Raw genomic sequence first — 25,010 nt, 5'->3', positions numbered from 1 at the left:
CTGGAGCTTCGTCTCATTTAATTATATGTCATGATTTAAGCATTATCATTACAACAACTGCACAAATACGAGTGTGATATTGCTAGTTCAGTATACCGAAAGAGTACCTTACATTTTAGACCCAGTATTGGCAATTGCTTTGATTATTTTTCTCCATCATAGAAGTCAGTTAAAAAACAAAACCAAAGCAGGATTTATGCTGCATGACGCGTGTTTTTTTTTCTGAAAAAAACATCTAAAGGAATGATTCAATAATTTGCTCCTAGCACGAATACTTATCACCACCTACTGATGTAACCATGTGACCTGCAGAAATGGTCTTTGAAGAATCCTTACCACTACACACTGACAGTATATTTATTGTGTGATACACTATAAACACAGAAAATTCCCAGTGCTGTTGGCCTGTTTATCAATATGTTGTAGTGTAAGCAGCTTTTGTGGCAGAATTGATCTGGTATCTGCTATTATACTTGTAAAATACCTCTAAACGGAATGCAGCACTGTTGCTTTTTGCTTAATACGTTTGTTAGATCCAGGTTAATTTTTTTTTTCTGATTGGAGGAGAGAATCTTCCTATAGCAAAGTAATGTTATTTACAAATGCATTCACCCAGACTCATCTCAAACACCATAGCTGCAAAGCAGCCAATTCTATGGTTAATTTAATAGCATTAAAAGGATAAAGTGATTAATTTTCACCCAAATTAATTGTATCATTCCGGACCTGCTTTCTTTGAAAGAAGATATTAAGATAAATCTCACAGTTTTCCTCCTGCCATGCCGTGAAATTCATAGTTAACCTTCAAATTATCCTCTTTTGTGTTTCACAGAATCATGCAGGTTTGGACCGCTTTAAGGGTAAGGAATTGATGACAGAATTTTAATTCATGGGCTGTCCCTTTAATCTAACAGCAAATGCAAAATATGCTGTTTTTCCGTCTCCCGTCTGGTGCCAGTGAAGCGGCAGCACTAGAGACATACTGTGCAGATATAGTGACAGCAGATATAAAACACAGAGGAGACTCTGAGCTCCGTGCGCAGTGTCGGATCGTCTCGTTTAGCCATGCGTAACAGACGTGGTGACGCTGATGCGGGACCCTGTAGCTTCTGAAGTGCCCACTGCTTGCCACTTTCCATCTCCCTTTGTAAATAGCGAAGAAAGTTTTTTTTTTTCTTCGCTGCTCCCCTGAACTTAAGTATAGTTTATTTTGCGTCGAGCTTTTTAATGCACGGTGGCCGTATTATACAAGACAACTGAAATATACCAAACGTTCACAAGCAGTCACCGCGTACAAGAAGGGCCGCTGGTTAGTTCTCCCTTCTGCCGCTAGATGGCAGGAACACTCTATTCTGTAATTCACCATTGAAAGACCGACAACAGGTAGTTAAACAGAAGATGAAATGTAGCCTACACATTACAATATCTTTCTAAAATTATTTTTCTTTGACATGATTGTTTATTTTGTTTTCTTCACCAATGTATCACCCGAATAGGCATACGCTATTAGGCTAGTTAATAGGTCGTTGTAGGTGTAGCCTAAATACACGGTTTTAAATCGAATATATTTTGTTTTGCTCTTTGTTATTATTATTGCTAACAGTTTTATCAAATCTGCTGTTAATTTGTCCATGGAAAAAAGTGCATGTTCATCTCTCAGTGACACACTTCAAAGAACACGAAACAGATGTGAAGTGTGCTCATTAGCTGAGCAAAATCTGCGCACCGTGACTGTTTCCATGCACCGAGGGATCTAGAAGAAAACATCAGGATACGACACTTTATTTCAAGTGATTCCAGATAAACATATGAAAGAGAAAAAACAAGTAAAATACCTCATTCTGCTATAGGACTTTTTTGACAATCTTTATTCTCCTACTGTTTTTAAACGGACAGATAACTTTTCTCGAAATGCCAGGTCAATTAGTTTTTAGAACCTGTGCCAGAAAAAGACACATTTGCTGTTGAAAACTGTTGAGGGATCTTGACCAAGCCTTTTCTAAACTACAAAGATCTGCAACATCTGTACAGGAACATGCTCGATCCCGTCTGCTTATAATTGGGACTCACTCGGCAGGCTGTCAAAATGTTACCAGTTAATTTAGTCGACTTGTCTGAGTATAGCTAGAAGATATCTGGCTTCCATTAAATTGGTTCGTTTGGAGAGTTGCATTCCTTCTTTTAAGGAAGATAACAGAATCTTATTTTTAAGGAAATTAGTTACATATCAGAATAGCCTGTTTATACACCTCCGCGCATAAATAAACGCAGAACTGTCAAACTTAAAGAGAAGCAATTAGCGGCCAAAAAGTTGCACATTCTGCAGATTCAGGCGGGAAGCTCGGCAATAGGCTGTAATGTTCAGTGTCTATAAAAAGCTCCCATGACCAAACTGGATACCAAGTGAATTTTATTAAAAGTCTTATAGACTGTAGGGTTGCGCCATATTTAATTTTTGACAGGTATCAACAAAGTTGCGAGTGATAGAAATAGGCTAACAGTGTGCATTAATGCAACTTGTTTAAGTTTGAATAAATGTCTTAAAGAAAAGAAGAAAGAAAGAAAGTCCAGTTTTGAAAGTTGTTAGATGTTAAATTACTTGTTCTACTAGAACCTTAACATTCCAAAGTCTGTAAGTCTATCAAGCACAGCCTCGTTTTCATCCGCGTTAAATCCAATGTCCAACCTGAGGTGTAGGCCTACGACATGATGATTTTGAAGTCTCCTGAGTTTATATTCTATTTATAATTCTATTTCTTTCTCTTTTTTTTTTCTTCTTTATTTGTCATTGAATAAATAACGATTAACATGTAGCTAGCTAACATTAGCATACACTTAAGCCGCAGGGAAAGCGTCCAACAGCTTCAAATCTAAACCACTGGGTGGCAGAATGTCAAGAATTCAATTCTGTGCGAATTTAGAATCCATGAAAACAGCACTCCTACAACTGTGTTTCTCAATAGGCTATTTGAATTCATCAATTAAATGTATTGGTTATTTGTTATTAAGACCCTAAGCCTTCCAAACTCTAGAAAGAAAATAAACAAAGGTACAATAGTTTAAAACAAAGAAAGAACATGCGTAAAACTGTTTCGTTGGATTACTGTCTTGTTCTTTAAACATTATTTAATGTCAGGGCTGTTCAGTTTGGCTAGGCTGTACATCAGCTTCTGACTCTTTTCACAACACACTTGAGTTTGGAGCGCTTTTGTGAGGCTGGAGCGGGGTCTGGTTGTGTCCTCAGCACTCTGGACAGCGCCTGCACTTGCTGCTCCACCGCTGCTTATACTCATACAGGCTGCCATAAAATATCAGTCAAGAAAAACATGAATGGAGCCGATACATTTCACTACTCTTGATTTACAGCTGTTTCCCCCCGTCTAGCGATTTTCAGTTGACTTGATAACCTCCAGTGACGCGCGGCTCATTTGCACGATCTGACATCTTTATTCATAAATAGCCCCCATTCACATCTCTCTGACGTTCATCTACCCTCTGACGAAACCTGCTCCTATAAGATTCACAGTAAGTTTGGCTGACTCGGAAATGTGCTGTACTGCTCTTCTCCTGAGGCGATAGTTGGGCTCTTTTTTTGCACCGTTGGTGGCAGTTGAGTGGCTGGCGGCTGATTCACAAAGGTGAGGCACTTTTATGATGTTGAATTATGAAATAGTTGGCATTTTTGCCCTGCCTAAATTAAATGTTAAAAAGCATCAAGTGACTGAAAGACTATAAATATGCATTTATTATCATTTGCAATGAGTTAAATTCTTAATCTTCTCTGTTTAGAAACAAAATAGATTTTTTTTTTTTTTTTTTTTGTAACTCTCCCTTCTTTTCTTGCGTGCCTGTTTAGGTCTCTTTTCCTTAGGTCTCAATGAATTTCGGTTCTTTAGAGATACAACGACTTTAGCAGAGAGAAGATGAACATCCATGTGGAGGGGTTGGTGGCGATTGTCATCTTCTACTTGCTGATCCTTGTAGTGGGAATCTGGGCAGCATGGAAAAACAAGAATTCCGGCGTGTTGGAGGGAGCTGATCGCAGTGAGACCATTATGGTCGGCGGAAGGGATATTGGATTATTTGTCGGCGCATTTACTATGACTGGTGAGTTTCAGAGAGAACTTAATAAAAAAGCGTTTTACTGTATGCATATATGATATTACAAGAACGGCGTTTTTTTTTTTTTTTACATCTTTAGAGATTGACTTATCTAACAAAAATATACTGTCTGCATATATATATATATAAGTAAAATCATGATGTCTTTCTAAATTAGAGAAGCAAAATAAATAATCATTGGAAAAGTAAAACAAACCCTTTTATAAATAGAGTGCGAAATAAATAAATAAATTCGGAAATTTGTAGGCCTAAATTATATATGATGTTACATTATGTATTATATTTTATTTTAAAGAGATATACTGTAGATAGAGGTAATGTTACTAATTATTGAATAATTTATATTACCAAATAGGTTTTTTTTTTTTTTTTTTTTTTCACACACGCACAAACACAGCTATTTGGTAACACTTTACAATAAAATCTCATTTGTTAACATTAGTTAAAACATTAGCTAACATTAACAATGAGCAATATCTTACAGCAATTATTCATTAATGTCACTGATGTTAAAGTGCATAATGTTAACAGATGCAACTTTGGTTTTAAATATTTTTAGGTAAATTTTTAAATTAACAATGAACAATGCTTCTACAGCATTTTTTAACCTTAATGTTAACAATGTTGTTAATAAAAAATTATACATATATGCAAAGTTTATATGTGTATGTATGTATATGAATGTGTATGTATGTATGTATTCTTTCAAGACAAGTCAGTTTGAATGTCCTCTCTCATTCCAGCAACTTGGGTCGGAGGGGGTTATATCAACGGCACAGCAGAGAATGTTTATCTTCCCGGGTACGGCTTGGCATGGGCACAGGCTCCCTTTGGATATGCGCTCAGCCTTGTTTTGGGTATGTTGTGTGTGTATGCAGCTTTGTTAGAAACATATTTTCAGTGTTAAAGTTAGCAGAACTAGAAGCAAGTATCTGTCAAATATATAATTTCTATGAATTGATTCATGTCAAGGTGGGCTTTTCTTTGCTAAACCTATGCGCTCCCGGGGTTACGTCACCATGCTTGACCCCTTCCAGCAATTGTATGGAAAAAGGATGGGTGGTCTGCTATTCATCCCTGCACTAATGGGGGAAATGTTCTGGTCAGCCGCCATCTTATCTGCCCTTGGTAAGAAAAGAGAGGGAACTGATATCCTAGAAAGACGCAGTCTTTATTGTATTAGGATATGTTCTATAAATACTGCAGTAAAGCTTTAATTAAACATACTTTGTTTGCATCACAGGGGCCACTCTGAGTGTGATCATTGACATCGACATCAATATTTCTGTGATTATTTCGGCTCTTATTGCCATTTTCTACACGCTGGTGGGAGGACTGTATTCAGTGGCCTACACTGATGTTGTCCAGCTCTTCTGCATTTTTTTAGGACTGGTAAGGCTTCACAGAACCACACGATGAAGTCATTGAAGGTGTCATTTTCCTCTTAAATCATGTCTGCATGTCTTCAGCAGCTCATAACACTCTGTGATTTATCAAAGTGGCTGTTTGCTGCGCAGTTTTGACAGTAACGGCTCATCAACCACCCAGATACAAGCAATAGGAATAAACAAGTGAAAAGAAGAAATCAAATATTTTTCTCCTTTGCGTTATGTATTAATGGCCTTTAATTAATTGTTTTTATTTATTATTACATTATTCAGTATAATGAATCATTAATAAAACTAATAATATAACATTATCAATTAAACAGAATTAATATGGAATTTTAGCAAAATAATATTTTTTTAAATATAAATTTCACAAAATTGAAAAAAAAAATATATAATGCTCAAAATCTATTTGGCTGGTTTTCACTGCAACACCTGCTACAAATTGAGTATTACAATGTTATTACAATGTTATATATAGTCTATTACATGGTAATAGAGCAGAAAATGTTCTCTTCATAGTGGGTGAGCGTCCCTTTTGCGCTCTCAAACCCAGCTGTGTCTGACATCGGAGTGACAGCAGTGAAGCAGCTCCATGCTAATCAGACCGCATGGCTTGGGAAGATAGAAAGCTCTGACAAATGGATGTGGGCTGACAACTTCTGCCTTCTGGTGAGTGGACAACCCACTGTAGCATGATGGGATGGAGACACAATGTTTTTGCCAATGGAGAATTGTTGATTCTGAAGGGCCAAACCTAATTTCTCACTTTAGTGAACAATGCAATCATTCGTAGGGAGGAAAACTAAATAAGACCTGAGGGTGAATAAAGTGTAATACTGGTCTAGCTAGGTCACTCTCCTCCTAGGTTGCCATATTTAGATTAGCTTTAATGTTTATAATGTTATAATGCACTCTTGATGTTATATGTCTGTATCATGCTGTCTGGTGTCTGTATTTACAATGACATTTCTGTTTCTAGATGTTGGGGGGGATTCCCTGGCAGGTGTATTTTCAAAGGGTTCTTTCTGCCTCTTCAGCTACCTATGCTCAAGTCCTCTCCTTCCTGGCTGCCTTTGGTTGTATCATCATGGCTATTCCCTCCGTCCTGATCGGAGCCATAGGGGCTTCCACAGGTAAGACAAACCTCTGTTGGAAGCCTGACACTTTTCTTTTTCCTTTTTTTTTTTTCAAAAACACGTAGCAAATGAAAACTCCTTTTTTTCATGAAGTTTTGCAGCGCTTATTATAAATAATTTATCTGTGCACATTTTTTTTTACATTTTTTTTTTTAAAATATGCCCTTCAATCTTCAATCAATCCCTTCCCCCTCACAACAATCTGTTTTCTGATGACGTCTGCACTGGCATGAGAGCAGGACAATAATTCCTTCTCGCTTATACAGTGTTATTTTAGTATCATTGATGTACTATTATATATTTTGGTAACACTTTAGAATATGGAACACTTATTCACTATTAACTACGACTATTCCCTCAATAAATTCCCAATTTGCTGCTTATTAATAGTCAATAAGGTAGTTGTTCAGTTTAGGTATTGGGTAGAATAAGGTCATGTAGAATAAGGCATTAATATGTGCTTAATTACTACTAATAAATGGCTAATATTGTAGTAATATGCATGTTACTAAGCAACTAGTTAAGAGACCCTAAAATAAAGTGTTACCTATATTTTTTCTAATATATTGAATTTGCTTTGATTTTCTGTTTTCATTTAAGTTTGATTTATTATTATTATTTTTTTTATGTCTATATAGTTTTTATAAACGTTGACTTCAGTTTTAGTTATTTTACATCAGTTTAAACCAAAAGAAAATTAGAAGTGTTTAAATTAAATGAGCTTTTTTAAGTTATTACGTTTTAGTTAAAATTGAAATATAACTGAAATTGGAATAAACCACAAATATTTTGATGGTTTTAGTTTAGCTAAATATAATAACCCTGCTCTTGCAAATTATAATTTACATGAGATCGCAGTAATTAGCAAATGACAACGGTCCAATCAATTCCAATCAGATCCAAAATCAAGTCCTGCATTTCTTTTATTTATTTATTTTTTGCATTCGAGAAGCCGTTGTCCTTGGATAGACATAACAATAGGTAACTGTAACTGCAACTTCATTTCTTGCGGACTTTACAAGAACAGTTCATTTATAGCATATATGCTTTTCAATAAAGAAAAAGCAGTTGCTAACAAAGTCATCCTAGCTGTTTAATTAGTCTGATTTATAAGCTGTATCCACTTACTGATCGTTAGATCTGTTTGAGTGCAAAAAAAGGAAAAGCTCACTGTTTTAGGAATAAAACTTCTAAATATGGCTTACAAAAGTGATCTTAATTATATACTAATTATGTTATGTATTTTCCCCTCATACAACATACCCTCACCCTGAATAATTATTCACAGCTCAGCCAAATTAAAAATGTGCATCAAAGCATTTTTCATATTGTTTCCTGTACACCACATTTCCTCATCCTAAAGCCTAACAGCATTCTCCCTTTGAGAGTGTACTGAATTTAGAATATACTGACAGGAATTCTAATTATGTAATCACTTATTTCTGATTATTGGGGAACAGTCTGATTTGCTCTGGTGTATTGTGGGAGGTGTTCTCCAGGCTGTATCAGCCCCGGGTGGAAACCATGTTCCCTTCAGATCACTAAAGAAACGAGTAAATAACAACAGCTGGTCTCTCTCATACATTATTAACAGATTATCCGTTTAACGATGTGAACCCTGTAAATATTACATCTGAGGGAGGCACACAGCATCCAGATTTAATCAACAGATTTTCAGCATCAAAGACACAGCCAGTCACTTATTACTTTACTTATTGGGAATAACAGTCTAATCAAGCAAGGCTTGTTGCTTTTGGATTGTGTGTAAAAAGAAATTGAAATTGAATGTTTCATTTAACATGACTCATGTATGACGCAAAACAGTAATATTTTACTGCTGGTGTAATTTATGCTGGTGGTTATTACACAGTATATAGTAAGTGTGTTCTACTCCACAGATTGGAACCAGACAACCTATGGTCCAATTCCTCCCATGCAGAGGGACCAGTCGGACATGATTCTACCGATCGTGCTACAGCACCTGTGCCCAGCCTATATCTCCTTTTTTGGACTGGGGGCAGTTTCTGCTGCAGTGATGTCATCCGCTGACTCATCCATCTTGTCGGCCAGCTCCATGTTCGCTAGGAACATCTACCAGCTCGCTTTCCGGCAATCGGTGAGAGCCAGTCAAATAGAATTCACTGCTAAAAAAAAAAGACTCAAACCAAAATACATTTACTTGAGAAGAAGCTAAATTTATCAAAATGTACTTTGAAAATAAATAAATAAATAAATACTGCAGTAAGAAAAATAACCTGTATTCAAAAGAAAAACAAGTTTATTTTTCTAACCACACTAGTCACTTAAGCCACTTTTGATTAATTGTTTTTAGAAAATTAAGAAAATGTATCTTCACTGTGAGAAAAGTCTTTAAAGGATTTTTTATTGATTTTGCAGTTGTTTTACCTGAATGTTGTTGTGCGTGTAACGTGCTACAAGGACACCTTAAAATAAAGTGTTACCATTTAGTTTTAGGTTAAAGGTTAAAAGAAATGTCTGTAAACTTAACAGACAATGTTCCAGCTGAAAGATTCCAGTATACCTTTTACATTTATCAATGGATTTTGTCTTAATGTTGAGTCACATTTCAGCAAAATGTTGCAGGAAAAAAATAAAATAAATAAATAAAAAGGTTAATTGTCAATAACGTAGTGATGTATGAATCGTAGCTCACACAGAGCTCACACTTTCAAATTAAGCAGCTTTCTGTTGGACAGCAGAGAGAATTTGCATGACTAAGTTCTGAGTGAGGAACCTTTAGACCTTCACGAGATACTCCTGAACACATGGTTTCCAATTGAAATTACTAAAATTAATTCTGCCAAGTAGCATTGATTTAAGATTGTTTAACTATTTGTACTGGAAAACATGACAAAAATACTAAGCAAGAAAACCTTTTTCTCTCTTTTGGAAAACAACAATAGAAATACATACTAATTTATGGATTTTATGGATAAAGTAATTCAAGGGATAGGTCACCCAATAATAAAGTCATCATGCTTACACAAATGTCATTCAAGGACTGCATGACTCTCATTCTTCTGCAAAACACAAAAGAAGATATTTTGCAGAATGTCTCAGCTGTTGTTGTCCATATAATGAGTCAATGGCATCCAAAACAACTTTTGACCTTTATTGTATGAAAAACCTGCATATAAAAAAAACCTTTTTTAAAACTGCATATTAATCAACTTAATCGAATAGAAATTCTAATTCTCATTTCATCTTTGTACTGGTTTCAAGGCTTCAGACCGTGAGATCGTGTGGGTCATGCGGATCACTATTTTTGTGTTCGGGGCTCTAGCGACGTCTATGGCTCTCCTGACTGGGACGGTCTATGGTTTATGGTACCTGAGCTCTGACCTGGTCTACGTCATCATCTTCCCCCAACTCCTCTGCGTTCTTTTCATCCGTGGCACGAACACCTACGGCTCGGTGGCTGGATACATCTTTGGATTGATCCTGCGAGTTGGTGGAGGGGAACCATATCTCAGACTGCCTCCATTCATCTACTACCCTGGATGGACCATTGAGGAGAAGGTCCATCATGTGACCAAGGAGGTGGAATACTTGGTGTTGCAGAGGTTTCCCTTTAAGACAGCTTCCATGCTGGCCTCGTTACTAAGCAACATGGCTTTCTCATATCTGTTTAAGTACCTGTTTGAGAGTGGCACTTTGTCAGCTAAATATGATTTCTGGGATGCAGTGGTGGCCAAGCACAGTGCCGAAATAATGGACAAAACCACTCTGGTGAACAAGAACATCATTGGGCTGAATGAAATGGCCCCGGTCAAGCCAAGACTTAGTGTTACTTTAGCTGCTACCTTCACCAGGAAGGAAACCCTGACCGAAGAGGAGGACTCCAGCCCGGAGTCACCGAGTCATGAGAATCAGTAGAGACCCTATGTTCAGTCCTGAGAAGACTCTCTGTTGGTTCCATAATGTGAAGGACAAGGCTTCACCCAATAAGTAAAGAAATATCAGATTTTAATTACATAGTTAATTCACTCCACACTCCTTCTCTGGAATTTCCATCACTTCTTTCAAGATGGGAATGGGACAGCAACTGAAACTCAATGAAAATGGCAAAGAGAGAAGAAAACAGCAGTGATTCGAGTGGTTTGAGTAATATTAGGAAAAAAAAAACTGACTTGATGGTGTTAATAACCCTGAGAAGCTCTTCGACTCCTGTCGGTATGTACAAACCCTGAGTGACTCTCCTTTCCCTTCTAAAGAAAATGTTGAGATACTGTGATAAACCTTGGGAAATAATTATATTAAAAGGTTAGTTCACTCAAAGATCTTCTGTCATCATTTGCTCGACCTGGATGACTTCATTTCTTCTGTAGAACATAGAAAAAAAAGAAAAAAAAAATGTCTCTTCTTTTCTTCCATACAGTCAAAGTCAATAGACTTCAGTGTTCTCTTGGACCTCATTGACTTTCATTGCATGGACAAAAAAAGCAGTTAAAATATCAAGTTATAAATGATGACAGAATGTCCATTTCTCTGTGAATTATCCATTTAATTTCCTAAACCTGGACAAATATCAGTCCAGATTTGAAAAAGAAAAAGAAAACGTAACACAGTGATTATAATATATCCAATTATAGCTATATATTAATAAATAATAGGTGTAAGTTCATGTGTCATGCCATTACTTACGTCAAACTCCCATGATAGATATTAGTGCAGATTATCCTATCGTCCTATCATAAAAATCAAATGTAGCTAAACGGTTATAAGCTGTTTCATAAACATGTAATTATATAACAAGTGATGTGCTTCCCATCTACCAACTACCTTTAACAACTGTGACATAAGTGCACATGTGGCAAATGTCTTTTTCATGTTCATAGTGCAATATTAAGAAGGAAAACAAAGAACATGGAGAATATACAGTATATAATCTTGTAATCGCCTTAACTAGCTACATTGATTAGATGGGGGTGATTGGACATTATGCAAACCCAGTTCGTCACTTTGTTGTACTTGAAAATGAATGTAGCTGCAAATGATTTACCAGATGTAACAACCTCCGGGGTCTGTGCTGTGTTATTTTTTGTGATTTGCAAAGTCATACGTATGTCAAAAGAAGTCATTGTACCTGGTTTCAGGATGAGCCAGCTGCTGTGTTATTTTGTTGGCTTTAGCGATACAGAAATGTGTGTGATGTGTGTATTTATATTCCAATGAATATAATTGTCCAGTATTCCACTAAAATGTAAAGTGTCACTTTACCGTTCTGTATATATATATATATATATATATACATATTTATTTGAATGAGTTGGAGCCAGCTACACAAATCTATATTTATTTATTAATTGTGGCCTACAGATTAAACAGGATTAATCAAAGATAATAAATTTTATTGTTAAGACTTTCATAGTTGTGTATTATTCGAAAATAATACTTTCCACTCATAAAACTTCACAAAGTGTGCTTATTGATTTTTTTTATTCTAGTTTCTGATAGCAAACCCATTTTCTAAGTCTTACGCCATTTCGCAACCCCAAAAAGAAAAACATCTGCGGACTGCAGCTGTCGGGCCAGTTACGAAAAAACGCGTGTCTGAAAATGTGACAATTTATGACGTTAACTCTCTTCAACTTCCAATGTCACAGTTAAGAGACGGCACTCTAAAAATAGCCAGTACGTTGTTTACATTAAGTGCTCTGCTGGTCTCAGTGGGGCGGGGCAGGGGTAGTTGGGTGAAAAAGGCTGAGGGAAGTGAAGATGGGGGTTGGGCCGGGCATCTTATGCGTCTTTTCATAGACTGCGTCAATGTCTTAGGGGTGGTGCGATGACGCTGTTCTTGCCCCACCCAACCATGTCCTGAGCTTGTCCTCCATTTTGTCCTTGCTGTCCAAAATTTAATCCCATTACATCGTTTGAGGCTGGATATGCCAGAGATCCCATTCACAAAAGAACAGCGAAGAGCACTTGTGGTGATTAATAATCACCGCAATGGGGCGGTACTCTTAGCTTTGCCAAAAGTCAAGCCATTTTTATCCTTCCAACTGAGGAGGCATCTGCGGCCATCTAAGGTGTCTGGAAAAAGCTCAACGACAATTTACTCGCCAAAGGGTACAGTCTGAACACCTTTCATGGTTAGCAATTTAGTTGTCGGTGCTCGTCCGAGATATTCGTTTCAGCTTTCTTCATATGTGGGCGGTCTCTGGTTTTCTTGGTGATCACGTCTCTGCTCACAAATCAGTAATGAAATGCTTGAGGTTCAAGAATCTCAACTGAAATATGGTGCATCTAATTGAATCAGCCTAAGTGAGGGACATTTGTCCTCTCTCATGGTTCAATCGATCAAATCTCCCACAACAACGGTTAGGAGCGCAGCCTGTGACGGAAGCTATAGCAGGCAGCATTCATCATGCCCGTCATTATTTATTTGAACAATTTCCTTTAGTGTAAATCAGCAACGGATATAGATCATGTAGTCTTTTATTAGTACTACTTAAATGAATGAGAAAACAACTTCAAAACACATAGCTTCAAGAACCCCAACTGCACCAGTGAGAATTTCCTTTCATTTCTATTCTTCGTTAAGTGGCTACATGGTCCCCAGTGTGCTGTAGAAGACAATCTTTGGACATGCCTCCTCTGCAGCCTCAGCTGTACCTCTCTTAATGGCAGAGTCTTCATGTATCTGTCAAGAAATCATCTGCCTATTGAAGGAGGCAGGTGTAATTAGATTGGCTCTCATTAAACCTGAGGGAATAATTGGGCATGCTGGGAAATATAGTTTTGGGCTTTACCAGAAGACAGCAGGTATAATGTAATGAGATAGATAAGAGTCTACAGATGAGGTGAAATATTAGCAAAGAATTGCTGACTTTTTGACTTTCCTAAAGTTTTTATTATTATTATTATTATTTATTATTATTATTATTATTATTTGTACTAAGGAAAATGTACTATTTTTCTATTTAAGTAAAAATAAAAGATTTGGCCACTTTTTTAAAACTGTGTCAGAATGACATGTTATAATGGTCTTAAGTCGCTGGGGTATATTTGTAGCAATAGCCAAAAATACGGGTCAAAATTATTGATTTTTCTTTTATGCCAAAAATCATTAGCATATTAAGTAAAGATCATGTTCCATGAAGATATTTTGTAAATTTTTTAACGTAAATGTATCAAAACTTAACTTAATTTTTGATTAGTAATATGTATTGCTAAGAACTTCATTTGGGAAACTTTAAAGGCGATTTTCTCAATATTTAGATTTTTTTGCACCCTCAGATTCCAGATTTTCAAATAGTTGTATCTCGGCCAAATATTGTCCGATCCTAACAAACCATACATCAATGGAAAGCTTATTTATTCAGCTTTCAGACAAATTGACACTTAAGACAGTTTTTTTCGTCCAGGGTCACATATAGTGATAGCTGTAAATTATGCATTATTACAAGCAACTAACCCTAAACCAAACCCTATAGCAGGTATATGTTATTAATTAATATTACTAATTTGTGTAATTATATTGTAACAAGTACAGCTTACAATAAGGTGAAACCAATGAATTTTATATCTAAGTGACAATAAAAAGCAAAAACATACTTATTGGCCATTTGCATCACACAAATAATTAAATCATGGTGTTAAGACAAATACTGTCAGTGTTTTGTTTTGTTTTTACTTATTTTTATTAGATTTGACTAAAAGAACACAAAAGGTTTGGATATTTTACACTCTATTTATGTGCAGTTGGGAGCAGGTGTTAATGTTTCTTGGTACCAAATTTTGGACTTTACGTCAGGACGTAAATCAATGAAATGTGTTAGGAACACCTGTTATGATCAAGTTTCACTCAATGAAACATGATTGTGTATATAAATATATACCACTGAAAAATTAACCATAAATATTATTTTCTGACATTGGAGAGCAGCTTGTTGAGAATCTTTGCAAGTAATTTGTAATTGGCCATAAAGCAGCCCTATGACTGTTTGTAGAGTAACATCTCCTCACAATATTTACTTCCTTAAGATCTGGAATGTCATCATAACACGTTTTGCACGGGTGCATCCTATTCTCGCAAACATCCTTCTTTTTCCCCACTCGCTCCTGCTCGTTTCCAACAGCAAAGTCATCTGTGGTGACAAGGAACCTTTTTTTTTTTTTTTTTGACATTGGACGACTAGAACAAGCGACCCTGAGGGCACATCAATATCAGACATGGCTGACAGCAATAGAAACATCTGCTCCGTGTCCTGCTGGCCGTATACTGCATCATTTAAAAAAAGGGCTATATTTGGAAACTGGGTTTGCTCTTGGAAAGTCAATCTCTATCATTAGCTTTCCAATAGTCTTGGTCACTTAGCTGGTGTGTTCAGATCAATTCAAACAGGTTGATGTCCCTAAAAAGCTAATATACGTGATCGTTTTGAAAGATCAATATCTGAAAGAACAGCTATGAATTTAAAGGACCCAGAGGAGAAATACAGGCATTAAAATGTATTACTCCTCAGGGATCACTTTATTGACTTGCACTTCCCCTCTCTTCCTCCATGTCTCCCTGTCTCTAAAATCTCTGCCGACCAAACTGCTGGATGACAAAATCCTGTCACAACCTCTTATACTGTCATCCTGATGATGCAGTTTCTAAGCTTTTCTCCACAATCCTCCAAGCTGACAATCACATGGGACTGTCATACATGACTTGTGTTACATAAAACACCAACAAAAAAGACACAGCCACTCTTTCACAAACCACAAACCCTAAAGCAACATCCCACAACTCTTTATTTCCACTGTCAGCCACATTCTTACCACGTCTGTTCAAAGTCTCATTGTCACAACAAAGAAATCTCTAATGTGGAAAAACATAAATATTGTAAAATTAAAACGGGATATTAAAACAACAAAATAATATGTAATACATTTTACACTTGCATTGCACTGATTTTCAGTGTATGGATAACAATAATAATAATAAGGGGCAAGCACAACAGAGGTATGAAGACACAGCTAAGCTATGTTTAATTATGAGCTATGTTTAATTACTCAGTAAAGACCAGGAGTTGTCCTGCAGACTCTGCCTTCACGTGCTATCGGAAACTTCCCACTTCCCACTTCTGATGTCGTAATCATGAGTTTGTCGTATTCAAGTGCTTTGTTGTTGGAAAAAACAGAAATCATGGTGGACAGCCTATTCATTCTTGCCTGTCTCTTTGGAATTTTTTTTATTAAAGCAAAAACCTATAGATTAGAAGATATTTAGTCAATATCCAACAGGTTTTGAATTAAAATGTAGCATCCCATTATTGGTAGCCATATAAACACTCAACACATGTTCAATGTTCAATACATATAATATGCAATAAATGGTTGTTTATATATGTTAATATACATGACTGTAATGGTAGGAGAAAGCAATGTAGATGTTGTGAGAAAAACAAATAAAACTACAGTACTACTGCTATGTTTCTCTCCTATTTTTACAGTTTATGGCTCGTCCAACTCAGAAACTCAGGTATCAAAATGATCTCCAGTTTCCCAGTTGTAAATAAGACTAGGGAGGCCATGCATGTCCAATTAACTCGTATGTACGATAATTCAAATAGCACGTGAAGTGAGCATCAAGTTCCAACCCTGCTTCAACACACCTGTCTGTGATTAAATAGCCCTGAACACCTTGATTAATTGGTTCATGTGTATTAGGGTTGAATCTGAACTGGTATGAATCTGAATCTGAGTGTGGTAGCTCTCCAGGAACAGGGTTGGAGACCCCTAATAAAGACATAAAGGTATTGTTTGATTCGGTATATGCCATTTCTAATCTTATTTTATGTCAATTTTTGGCCAAATTGATCAGAAGTTACAAGCAGAAATGTACATTTTTATATCTAGAGACAAGTAAGTGGCGCTGTGTGAAACTACTCATCTGCCATCAGGTCATGCTTGTTATAATACATTCCAAGTTTGGTCATTCGTTGCGGAGCCTCGTGTCCATTTTTGCACAAACTTCGTCAAATTCGTTAACACGCTTTATGAAAATGATTTGGCATATCAAAAAGCTTTTGATATCTTTTTGCCAGAATGCTCTGAAGATTATCTGAAACAATGAAAATTGGACAAACCATCTACAACGAGTTAGAAAAAGTAGATTTTTCACAATTTTGAACAGTGAAAAATCTTGACCGTAGAAATTAAAATGTTGATATGTATTCGCAGAAATATGAGTGCAAATTTGGCCTATTGGTGCTAGAGAGTGTTATATAGAGACTGTCCTGACCGATTAATATTGAGACTGTCCTCTATCTGTGTGCCAAATTTCATAACTTTCCTACAAGTGGATCTATGGGCTGCCATATAATAAAATAACTTTTCAAGATATTTTCTAGATATCTTTTCCACACAAGAAAGTCAAACATATTTGGAACAAAATGAGGGTAAGTAAATCATTTTAAATTTTGGATGAGCTAGCTAAAAGTTTAAAACAATACAGCTTGTTATACTGTCATCTTTTATTAAATTAAATATAATTTTCTTAGATTAAATATGACATCTGATCTGACTAAGGTCTACTAAAATTACATATTCATGCAGTTTATTTGTTTTGGACCACAAGACAGTGATATAAGTGTGCAATTTATTTATTTATTTGTTTGTTTTTCAGTTTTTAGGTAGAATATAATTAATTTCAGTTTATTTGTGTTTACATTTAAATCATATTTAAATGCATAAAGTGATGACAACCCAAATTTTTACGATGCAGCAGATTCCCTTTATCTCTGACGTAAAAGTGTATTATCTCATCTCTTTATTTTACTCTCAGCCAGCAGGGCGACTCAGGACTATTTATGTGTTCCTTAAGTGATGGCCTCTATAATGTAATTGCTGGACATCTAATTGAAAAATGGAGGCAGCCAAAGAGAGAGAAGAGGGCGGAGGGAGGGGAAACAAAGAAAGAAAGGGGGATGAAGGGATAGAGGGATAAGGGAGAGAGGGACTAATTTAGAAAGATAGAAAGAGAGAGCAAGTTAGACAGACGAACATAAAGGCACATGAGCACACACAAATACACACACACTCCACCGGCTATATTTCTCTCAGTAAGTCTCAGTGCTTCTAGATTAGATGAGTGGGCCTTTATCTCATCCCCTTTAGCAAAGCCAATAATTGCAGCATGTGACACATACAGCACGGTGCAGTCCCAGCAGTACATGGCAGAGGAATGAGACCGGGTCAATTCCACAATGCTCAGCTATGGCCTCAGAGAAACACAATCTGACATGAGATCTATAAAGAGCCATTTAGTAGCTGAATGAACCTGATTTATCAAAATTCTCTATACTTGTTAAGCTCTTTATTAATGGCACTGTTAGTTTGTTTGATTAAACGTCAGCCAATCACACCTCTTATTGTATGTCACAATAGGTCACTGATGCACAGAAAATCATATAGGGCCTCACTTATAAATGCACAGATTTGATTAACTCCACGCCAGCGCTCATATTTGTAAAAACTGGCTTTGATGTGAAAAAGTGCTTCGCGTCACGTCAGGGTCTGAGCAGACGTACGTACCTTTTCTTGTTCGAGTACTGCAGGTTTTTGAAAATGTAAGTTGTTCTTGCTGCTCGCTGTTCTAAATTAACAAATTTGGACAATGACTGGTGATCTTTTATATGTTAATGACATTAATTAGGAGTCGAACTGAAACCATTCAGTTGTGCGAAAGTTCAAGATCATTTACGATTCATAGATTTCACATCTGAAAGAGAGTAGTATGTGCGTTTTCTGGTCTCTGATAGGTTGTCCAATGATGGGGTGTATGTTCATCACTGGCGGTTCAGACGAGGCGGGACCTTTATAAGGACGCTGCCGGCATTCAACGGGGAGCTCATTGCTGGTTCGGTCGCGTCTGGGTTGAGAGCTCCTGGATCCCTCCTCCGGCCGATGATCAAACTTGTTGAACTCAAGTGAATTATGAAGACTGTTGATTACGACCATCTGTTCTAAAACATTTTGTTTTAAGAACGTGGAGTGGTAGGGGTGTCCTGCCTATTCATTTTGATTGCTTTGTTTGGGTTTTGTTTTTCGTTAGGGAAGTAAAATGTATTTTTATTTTTAACTCAATTATTTAATACGTCCTCCTTTTTCTTTCTAGATTGTTTTTTTGTTTGTTATTTTGGCCTTTGGACACCCCGAAGAGATACTCTCTATTTTCACTTGGTGTTTTTAAAAAAATTTTTTTTATATATAAACCTAATCACCTTTTTTGACTAATACTGTGCAGTTGTTTGATTATATTTATATACAGGTATATACATCATATATATATATAAAATCAAACGATTAATCACATCCAAAATAAAAGTTTTGTTAACATAATATATGAGTGTGTACTGTGTATATTTATGTATATATAAATACAAACACATGCATGTATATATTTTAGAAAACTATGTAATGTTTATAATTAAATATATTTATATATAATATAAAAAGAATAATATAAATATATAAATGTATATACATGTAAATATTTTCAAAAATATATACTGTATGTGTATATATTTATATATATATACTTATATATATATATATATATATATATATACTGTATATATATATATATATATATATATACAGTGCCCTCCAAAAATATTGGAACAGTGAAGACAATATTGTTCTGTTGGAAATGCAAATATGATGAAAAGATGAATACGAGGCAAAACTACAGAATGTCACATTTTATTATTAGCCGTTTCAACACATACATGTTTTACCAAATAAAAAGAACAGCACTTTTAGAGTTCATCCCACTTATTGATGTGAGCATAAGTATTGGGACAGTTGAACATAAGGCAGATATAAAAGATTAAAAGCTATTATTTAGTTGCAGATCCCTTGCACACTATCACAGCAGTGAGTCTGTGACCCATAGACATCACCAGACTCTTGGTCTCATCCTTCGAAATACTTTTCCCAGCCTTTAATGCAGCCAATTCCAATTGTTGCTTGTTTTGGGAGTTTCTGCCTTTACTCTCCTCTTCAGCTGGTGAAATTCATGTTCAATCGGATTTAAATCTGGAGATTGACTTGGGCAATCTAAGACTTTCCATTTATATGCCCTTATAAACTCCTTGACTGAACTGGCAGGGTGTTTTGGGTCATTGTCCTGATGCAATATGAAGCACTTCCCAATGAATCTGATGGCATTTTCTTGAATATTGGTAGGCAAGATGGTTTTGTACTCTTCCAAATTCATTGTGCTACTGTCATCATACATTAAGTGAAGTCATCAGTAAAGTTGAGAGGGCCTGTTCCAGAGGCAGCCATGCATGCCCATGCCATGACACCACCTCCACCATGCTTTACAGATGAGGCTGTATGCTTGGGATCACTGCAGTTCCCTTTTTTTCTCCACATTTTTGCTTTCCCATCACTTCGATAAAGGTTCATCTTTGTCACATCGGTCCATAAACACAGTTCCAAAACTCTTCTGGCTCACCTTTGTGCTTTTTTGCAAACTCTAATCTTGCCTTTCTATTTTTGGAGCTGGTCAGAGGTTTGTATTTTGCTGTGTAGCATCTGTAATTCTGTGTCAAAGTCTCCTGAGGACAGTAGATTGTCAGAGTATCACCCCAGCTTTCTGGAAGTTGTAGGTGATTTTACAGACACGTCTTTTAGAGTTAATTTTCACAGCTTTTATGATTTGTCTGTCATCAACTACTGTTGTTTTCTCAGCCAATCAGGTAGTTGTGGGTTGCTGGTGGTTTCCAAACTCTTGATTTCTCCATGCCCTTTGTTTTTGCTAGAGCTCTAACTGACTTCCTCTTTTCTTTTAGCATCCAAATTGCGTGCTTTTCTCTCAAAGTCAGCTCCCTCATCTTCATCCTGGTTTGTGTGTGTCATCATGCAGAATGCAGAAGTAATGGATATAACTGATACGACACATTCCCTGCTTTTAATATCTGAAGAATTAATGCAACAGGACACAGCTGATCACTTAGCAAGACCTGTGAGGCAACTGTTCCAATACTTATGCTCACATCAGATAGAGGGATGAAACTCTAAAAGTGCTGAACTTCTTATTCTGTAGTTTTGTCACATATTCATCTTTTAATCATATTTGTAAATGTCTTGACACCACAGCCAACAGAGCAATTTTGTCTTTACTGTTCCAATACTTTTGGAGGGCACTGTATATGTGTGTGTGTGTGTGTGTGTGTAGGGTCACTCTATGATACCATTGCTTGTTTTGATTTCTACATGTATTTATTGTTACATGTATATATTTATTATATACATATATATATTATATATGTAACATTATTATTATGTTATGTATACGTTTTAGGAAATAATAATAAAAGATCATGACAAACTACTTGTATTGCACAAACAAACAAAAGAGTTTTAAAAGGAGTGTCAAGTCATTGACAGAAAAAAAATTGGGTTATTAACATGCACATTATTGGTTACAAAATGTTAATCTATAAAAGCTGGTCAAACTTTGGACTTGAGCTATAGAATTAATGATTTACAGCTGGATTATTTTATTAACATGTTATAAGAATTGATATACAACCATAATGTCTCTTAGATAACACTGGTACTGAGCATTCATCTCTTATCTTATATTCCCTTTCACAAGACACAAGACAAAAAGTCCTGCGAGGCCTGTACTTCCTCACACACACACACACACACACACACACACACACACACACACACACACACACACACACACACTGCTTAATTCAATAGTAGCAGGACTCTTGCCCTACTCTTGTGAGATCCCTGCACTGGGAACACAAAGAAAGCCCCTAAAGGCAACAAGCAGAGTCCATGTGCTGCTATTCAACACTCTGTCGCGTATCACTCAGACGGGAGGGGGAGGGCCATCCGAACATATTCCAGTCAAACGTGAAGCTTTTGTGCTGTCTGAATGCTCCAAACTTTGACCTCTTTAGAACAAGACAAGAGCTTTTACCAGTGATTTGCACTTATACTCAAAAGACACAAGACAGGCTTCCATAATATTTACAACCAGCAACACTTATTTCTAAAATGACTAGTGCACCTTGAAGTTTTTCAGTAGTAGTGGATATGACGCACTGAGATAGAACACTTAATGAGAACATCCTTGGGGTTATTTCCTTTCATTGGCATGCTTGGCCACTCTCTTGGGGCAGAGAAAGCGTCACGGGGTGTGTATGAACATGCGTATGTGTGCACAGAAGCTTTTTACTGAGCTGTACTCAGGCCAGCAGATCCATTAGCACTGATTGAAAAGCGAAGGGGTTCAGCTGTAACCCTGAGAGAAGGTGAACAGCCCAACCATTAAGAATGTCTATGAGAATGAAGACAGTGGGCATGGGAAAAGATGGAGAAAGCAGGAGGTCAGGGTTCAAATATGCTAAAGGTCACGATAGGTTGAAATAATGCATTAGATAAATTGTTTAAGCATTGACTTTTTTGGAACGTTATTAACAACAACGTGTTTATAGACATTATATCTTCATATTTACTGTAATTTATATGATTTGTATAACTTTTCACAATACACAGTTTCAAGGCAGCTTTACGTTTTTTGTTTTGTTTTGTTTTTTTGTTTTTTTTGGTCCTTTAACAACACATTTGCAAGGTTCTCTGATAATGATATTATTATTTATTAAACTCTAATAATAATAATTATTATTATTGTTATTATTATTTAATAAATAATAATTACATTTTATTGTAATTGTTAAAATTATTGTTATTGTTTATAATATATTTTATAATTAAGTTAAATAATAATAATAATAACTATTATTGTGGTTGTTTTAACTAATTATAAAAATTCATATAAAATACATTACTGTATAATTACAATTGTACTGTAAAATTCATTAAAAAATTTATAATTACAATAATGAAATGCAAATCTGACTATACCATTATTTAATTAAATTGCAGCCTTTGACTTGATGATATGATAATTCATTAATTGTTAGGGTCTCATCAACTCACAAACCCCTATTTGGGAAACCCTGATATAACACATATCAGATCCACAGTGATCTGGGAACACATCTAAGTGTTTAAGGCAATTAAGGCATTTAAATATTGATCGGTTTTGAACTAAGCAAGAGTAAGCTGTTCTCAAAAAGTATTCATTTAAAATAGTCGGGACAGTTATAATATGATCAATTGTCACAGGTCTGAAAAGTCTGAAAAATATCCGGTTGTCAAAGAATCTGATGCGAGTTTAACATCTTCCAAATTTAATTAGTTGTCATATAGGGTACAGCTTTAATTAAATTGGTAACATCTCTGATTTCAGACAGAATTACTGTACACAATGAGTGTGTCGTCCAACAATCCACTCCCCTCAGCTCCCTTGGGCATGAGAAATGACATCTAAATATAGCTCAAATACTCCAATGCACCACTCATTACCATCAGTCTCATTTTGATTACCCCTGTTCTACAAGAGAAAAAGGATTTCAAGACATCTGAAGTAAGACACACAATCAGAAGCTGTTTATTTAAAGGGATAGTTCACCCCAAAACTAACATCATTTACTTAACCGGATAATGTTAGGCAGGATGTGCATGCTACTCTTTTTAACACAATGTGTGAGAGTGAATGGTAACCTTGAGCTGTGACAACAAACACCATAAAAGTATCATAAAAGTATGCAGTCATGGCCAAAAATATCGGCACCCTTGGTAAATATGATCAAAGAAGGCTGTGAAAATTAATCTGCATTGTTAATCCTTTTGATCTTTTATTTAATCTAACTTTTTATTGGATAATAAGAATTTAAAATGGGGGGAAATATCATTATGAAATAAATGTCTTTTTCTCAAATACACGTTGGACACAATTATTGGCAGCCCTAGAAATTCTTATGAGTAAAATATCTCTGAAGTATATTCCCATTCATATTCACAATTTTGAGCACTTCAGGGTGATTATGAACATGAAATTATCCAGCCAGGGCTTCCTGTTTCACAGAAATATAAATAGGAGGGAAAACAAAGCCCAAATTCCCTTAATCATCCATCACAATGAGAAAAACCAAAGAATATATTTCTGATGTGCAGCAAAAGATAATTGAGCTTCACAAATTAGTAAAGTGGCTTTAAGAAAAGAGCTAGAGCAGTGGAAATTCCCATTTCCACCATCAGGGCAATAATTAAGAATATACAATCAACATAAAATGTTACGAAACTGCCTGGAAGAGGACGTGTGTCTATATCGTCCTAATGCACGGTGAGAAGGAGAGTTTGAGTGGCTAAAGACTCTCCAAGGACCACAGCTGGAGAATTGCAGAAAATAGAGTTTTGGGGTCATAAAACCTTAAAAAAAAAAAAGTCAAACAGCCCCTACATCACCACATGTTGTTTGGGAGGGTTTCAAGAAAAATTCTCCTCGCTCATCCAAAAACAAACTCCAGCATATTCAGTTATCAGACACGACTGGAACTTCAAATGGGACTGGCTTCTATGGTCAGATGAAACTAAAAAATGAGCTTTTTATCAGAAAACACTCAAGATGGGTTTGGTGAACACAGGGATAAAAAGTACCCCATGTGTTCAATGAAATAAACTGCTGTATTTTTGATGTTGTGGGCCTATATTTCTGCTGGAGGTCCTGGACATCTTGTTTAGACACATGGCATCATGGATTCTATCAAATACCAACAGATAAAAAATCAATAAGTGATTGACTCTGTTAGAAATCTTATAATGGGCCATGTTTGGATCTTCCAATCGTACAATAATCCAAACACAAACCAAAAAAACAACACAAAAATGGGTCGCTGAGCACAAAACCACGCTTCTGCTGGCCATTCCAGTCCTCTGACCTGAACCCTGTAGAAAATGAGTGGTGAACTGAAGAGAAGCACCAACATGGAGCTGGGAATCTAAAGGGTCTGGAGTGATTCTGGATGAAGGAATGGTCTCTGATCTCTTGCCAGGTGCTCTCTAACCTCATCAGGCATTATAGGAGAAAATTTAGAGCTGTTAAACTGGAAAATGGAGGTTTCAAAAAGTATTGAACAAAAGGGTGCCGTTAATTGTGGCCAATGTGTATTAGAGAAAAACATTTATTTCATAATGATATTTCCCCCCATTTTAAATTCTTATTATCCAATGAAAGGTTAGATTTTTGTGAATTTTTAAAATAAAAGATCAAAAGGATTAACAATGCAGATTAATTTTCACAGCCTTCTTTGATCATATTTACCAAGGGTGCCGATATTTTTGGCCATGACTGTACTATGTTCCAAGTCTTCTGAAGAGATATGATCACTGTGTTTGATGAAGTGAACTTCGAGTCATTGTTCAATGAAAATCCTCCCAAAGTCATCAGTCATTTGGTACGTTATTATCATCT

The 25,010-nt window shown here is 36.0% G+C and overlaps 1 protein-coding gene across 1 annotated transcript; it reads left to right on the top strand.

Moving 5' to 3' along the window:
* Positions 1-637: 637 nt before the first annotated feature.
* On the top strand, positions 638-11,900 carry slc5a7a (solute carrier family 5 member 7a). Its single transcript, XM_058771604.1, has 9 exons — positions 638-3,638; positions 3,857-4,107; positions 4,866-4,979; positions 5,095-5,250; positions 5,366-5,514; positions 6,033-6,182; positions 6,493-6,646; positions 8,548-8,765; positions 9,893-11,900. Exons 2-9 carry the CDS (start codon positions 3,924-3,926, stop codon positions 10,544-10,546), a joined length of 1,779 nt encoding a protein of 592 aa, XP_058627587.1. The 5' UTR covers positions 638-3,638; positions 3,857-3,923; the 3' UTR covers positions 10,547-11,900.
* The last annotated feature ends 13,110 nt before the right edge of the window (positions 11,901-25,010 follow it).

Source organism: Onychostoma macrolepis, chromosome 01, assembly GCF_012432095.1.
Source record: "Onychostoma macrolepis isolate SWU-2019 chromosome 01, ASM1243209v1, whole genome shotgun sequence".
In the NCBI taxonomy this organism is placed as follows: domain Eukaryota; kingdom Metazoa; phylum Chordata; class Actinopteri; order Cypriniformes; family Cyprinidae; genus Onychostoma; species Onychostoma macrolepis.
This window is presented reverse-complemented; position numbering and strand designations above follow the sequence as displayed.

What these genes read in the sequence shown, in the direction of transcription:
- slc5a7a (XM_058771604.1), top strand. Translation starts at nt 3,924, where the DNA reads ATGAACATCCATGTGGAGGGGTTGGTGGCGATTGTCATCTTCTACTTG. An exon ending in CGGCGCATTTACTATGACTG is followed by an intron (nt 4,108 to 4,865) that starts GTGAGTTTCAGA and finishes CTCTCATTCCAG; the next exon opens with CAACTTGGGTCGGAGGGGGT. An exon ending in CGCCATCTTATCTGCCCTTG is followed by an intron (nt 5,251 to 5,365) that starts GTAAGAAAAGAG and finishes TTTGCATCACAG; the next exon opens with GGGCCACTCTGAGTGTGATC.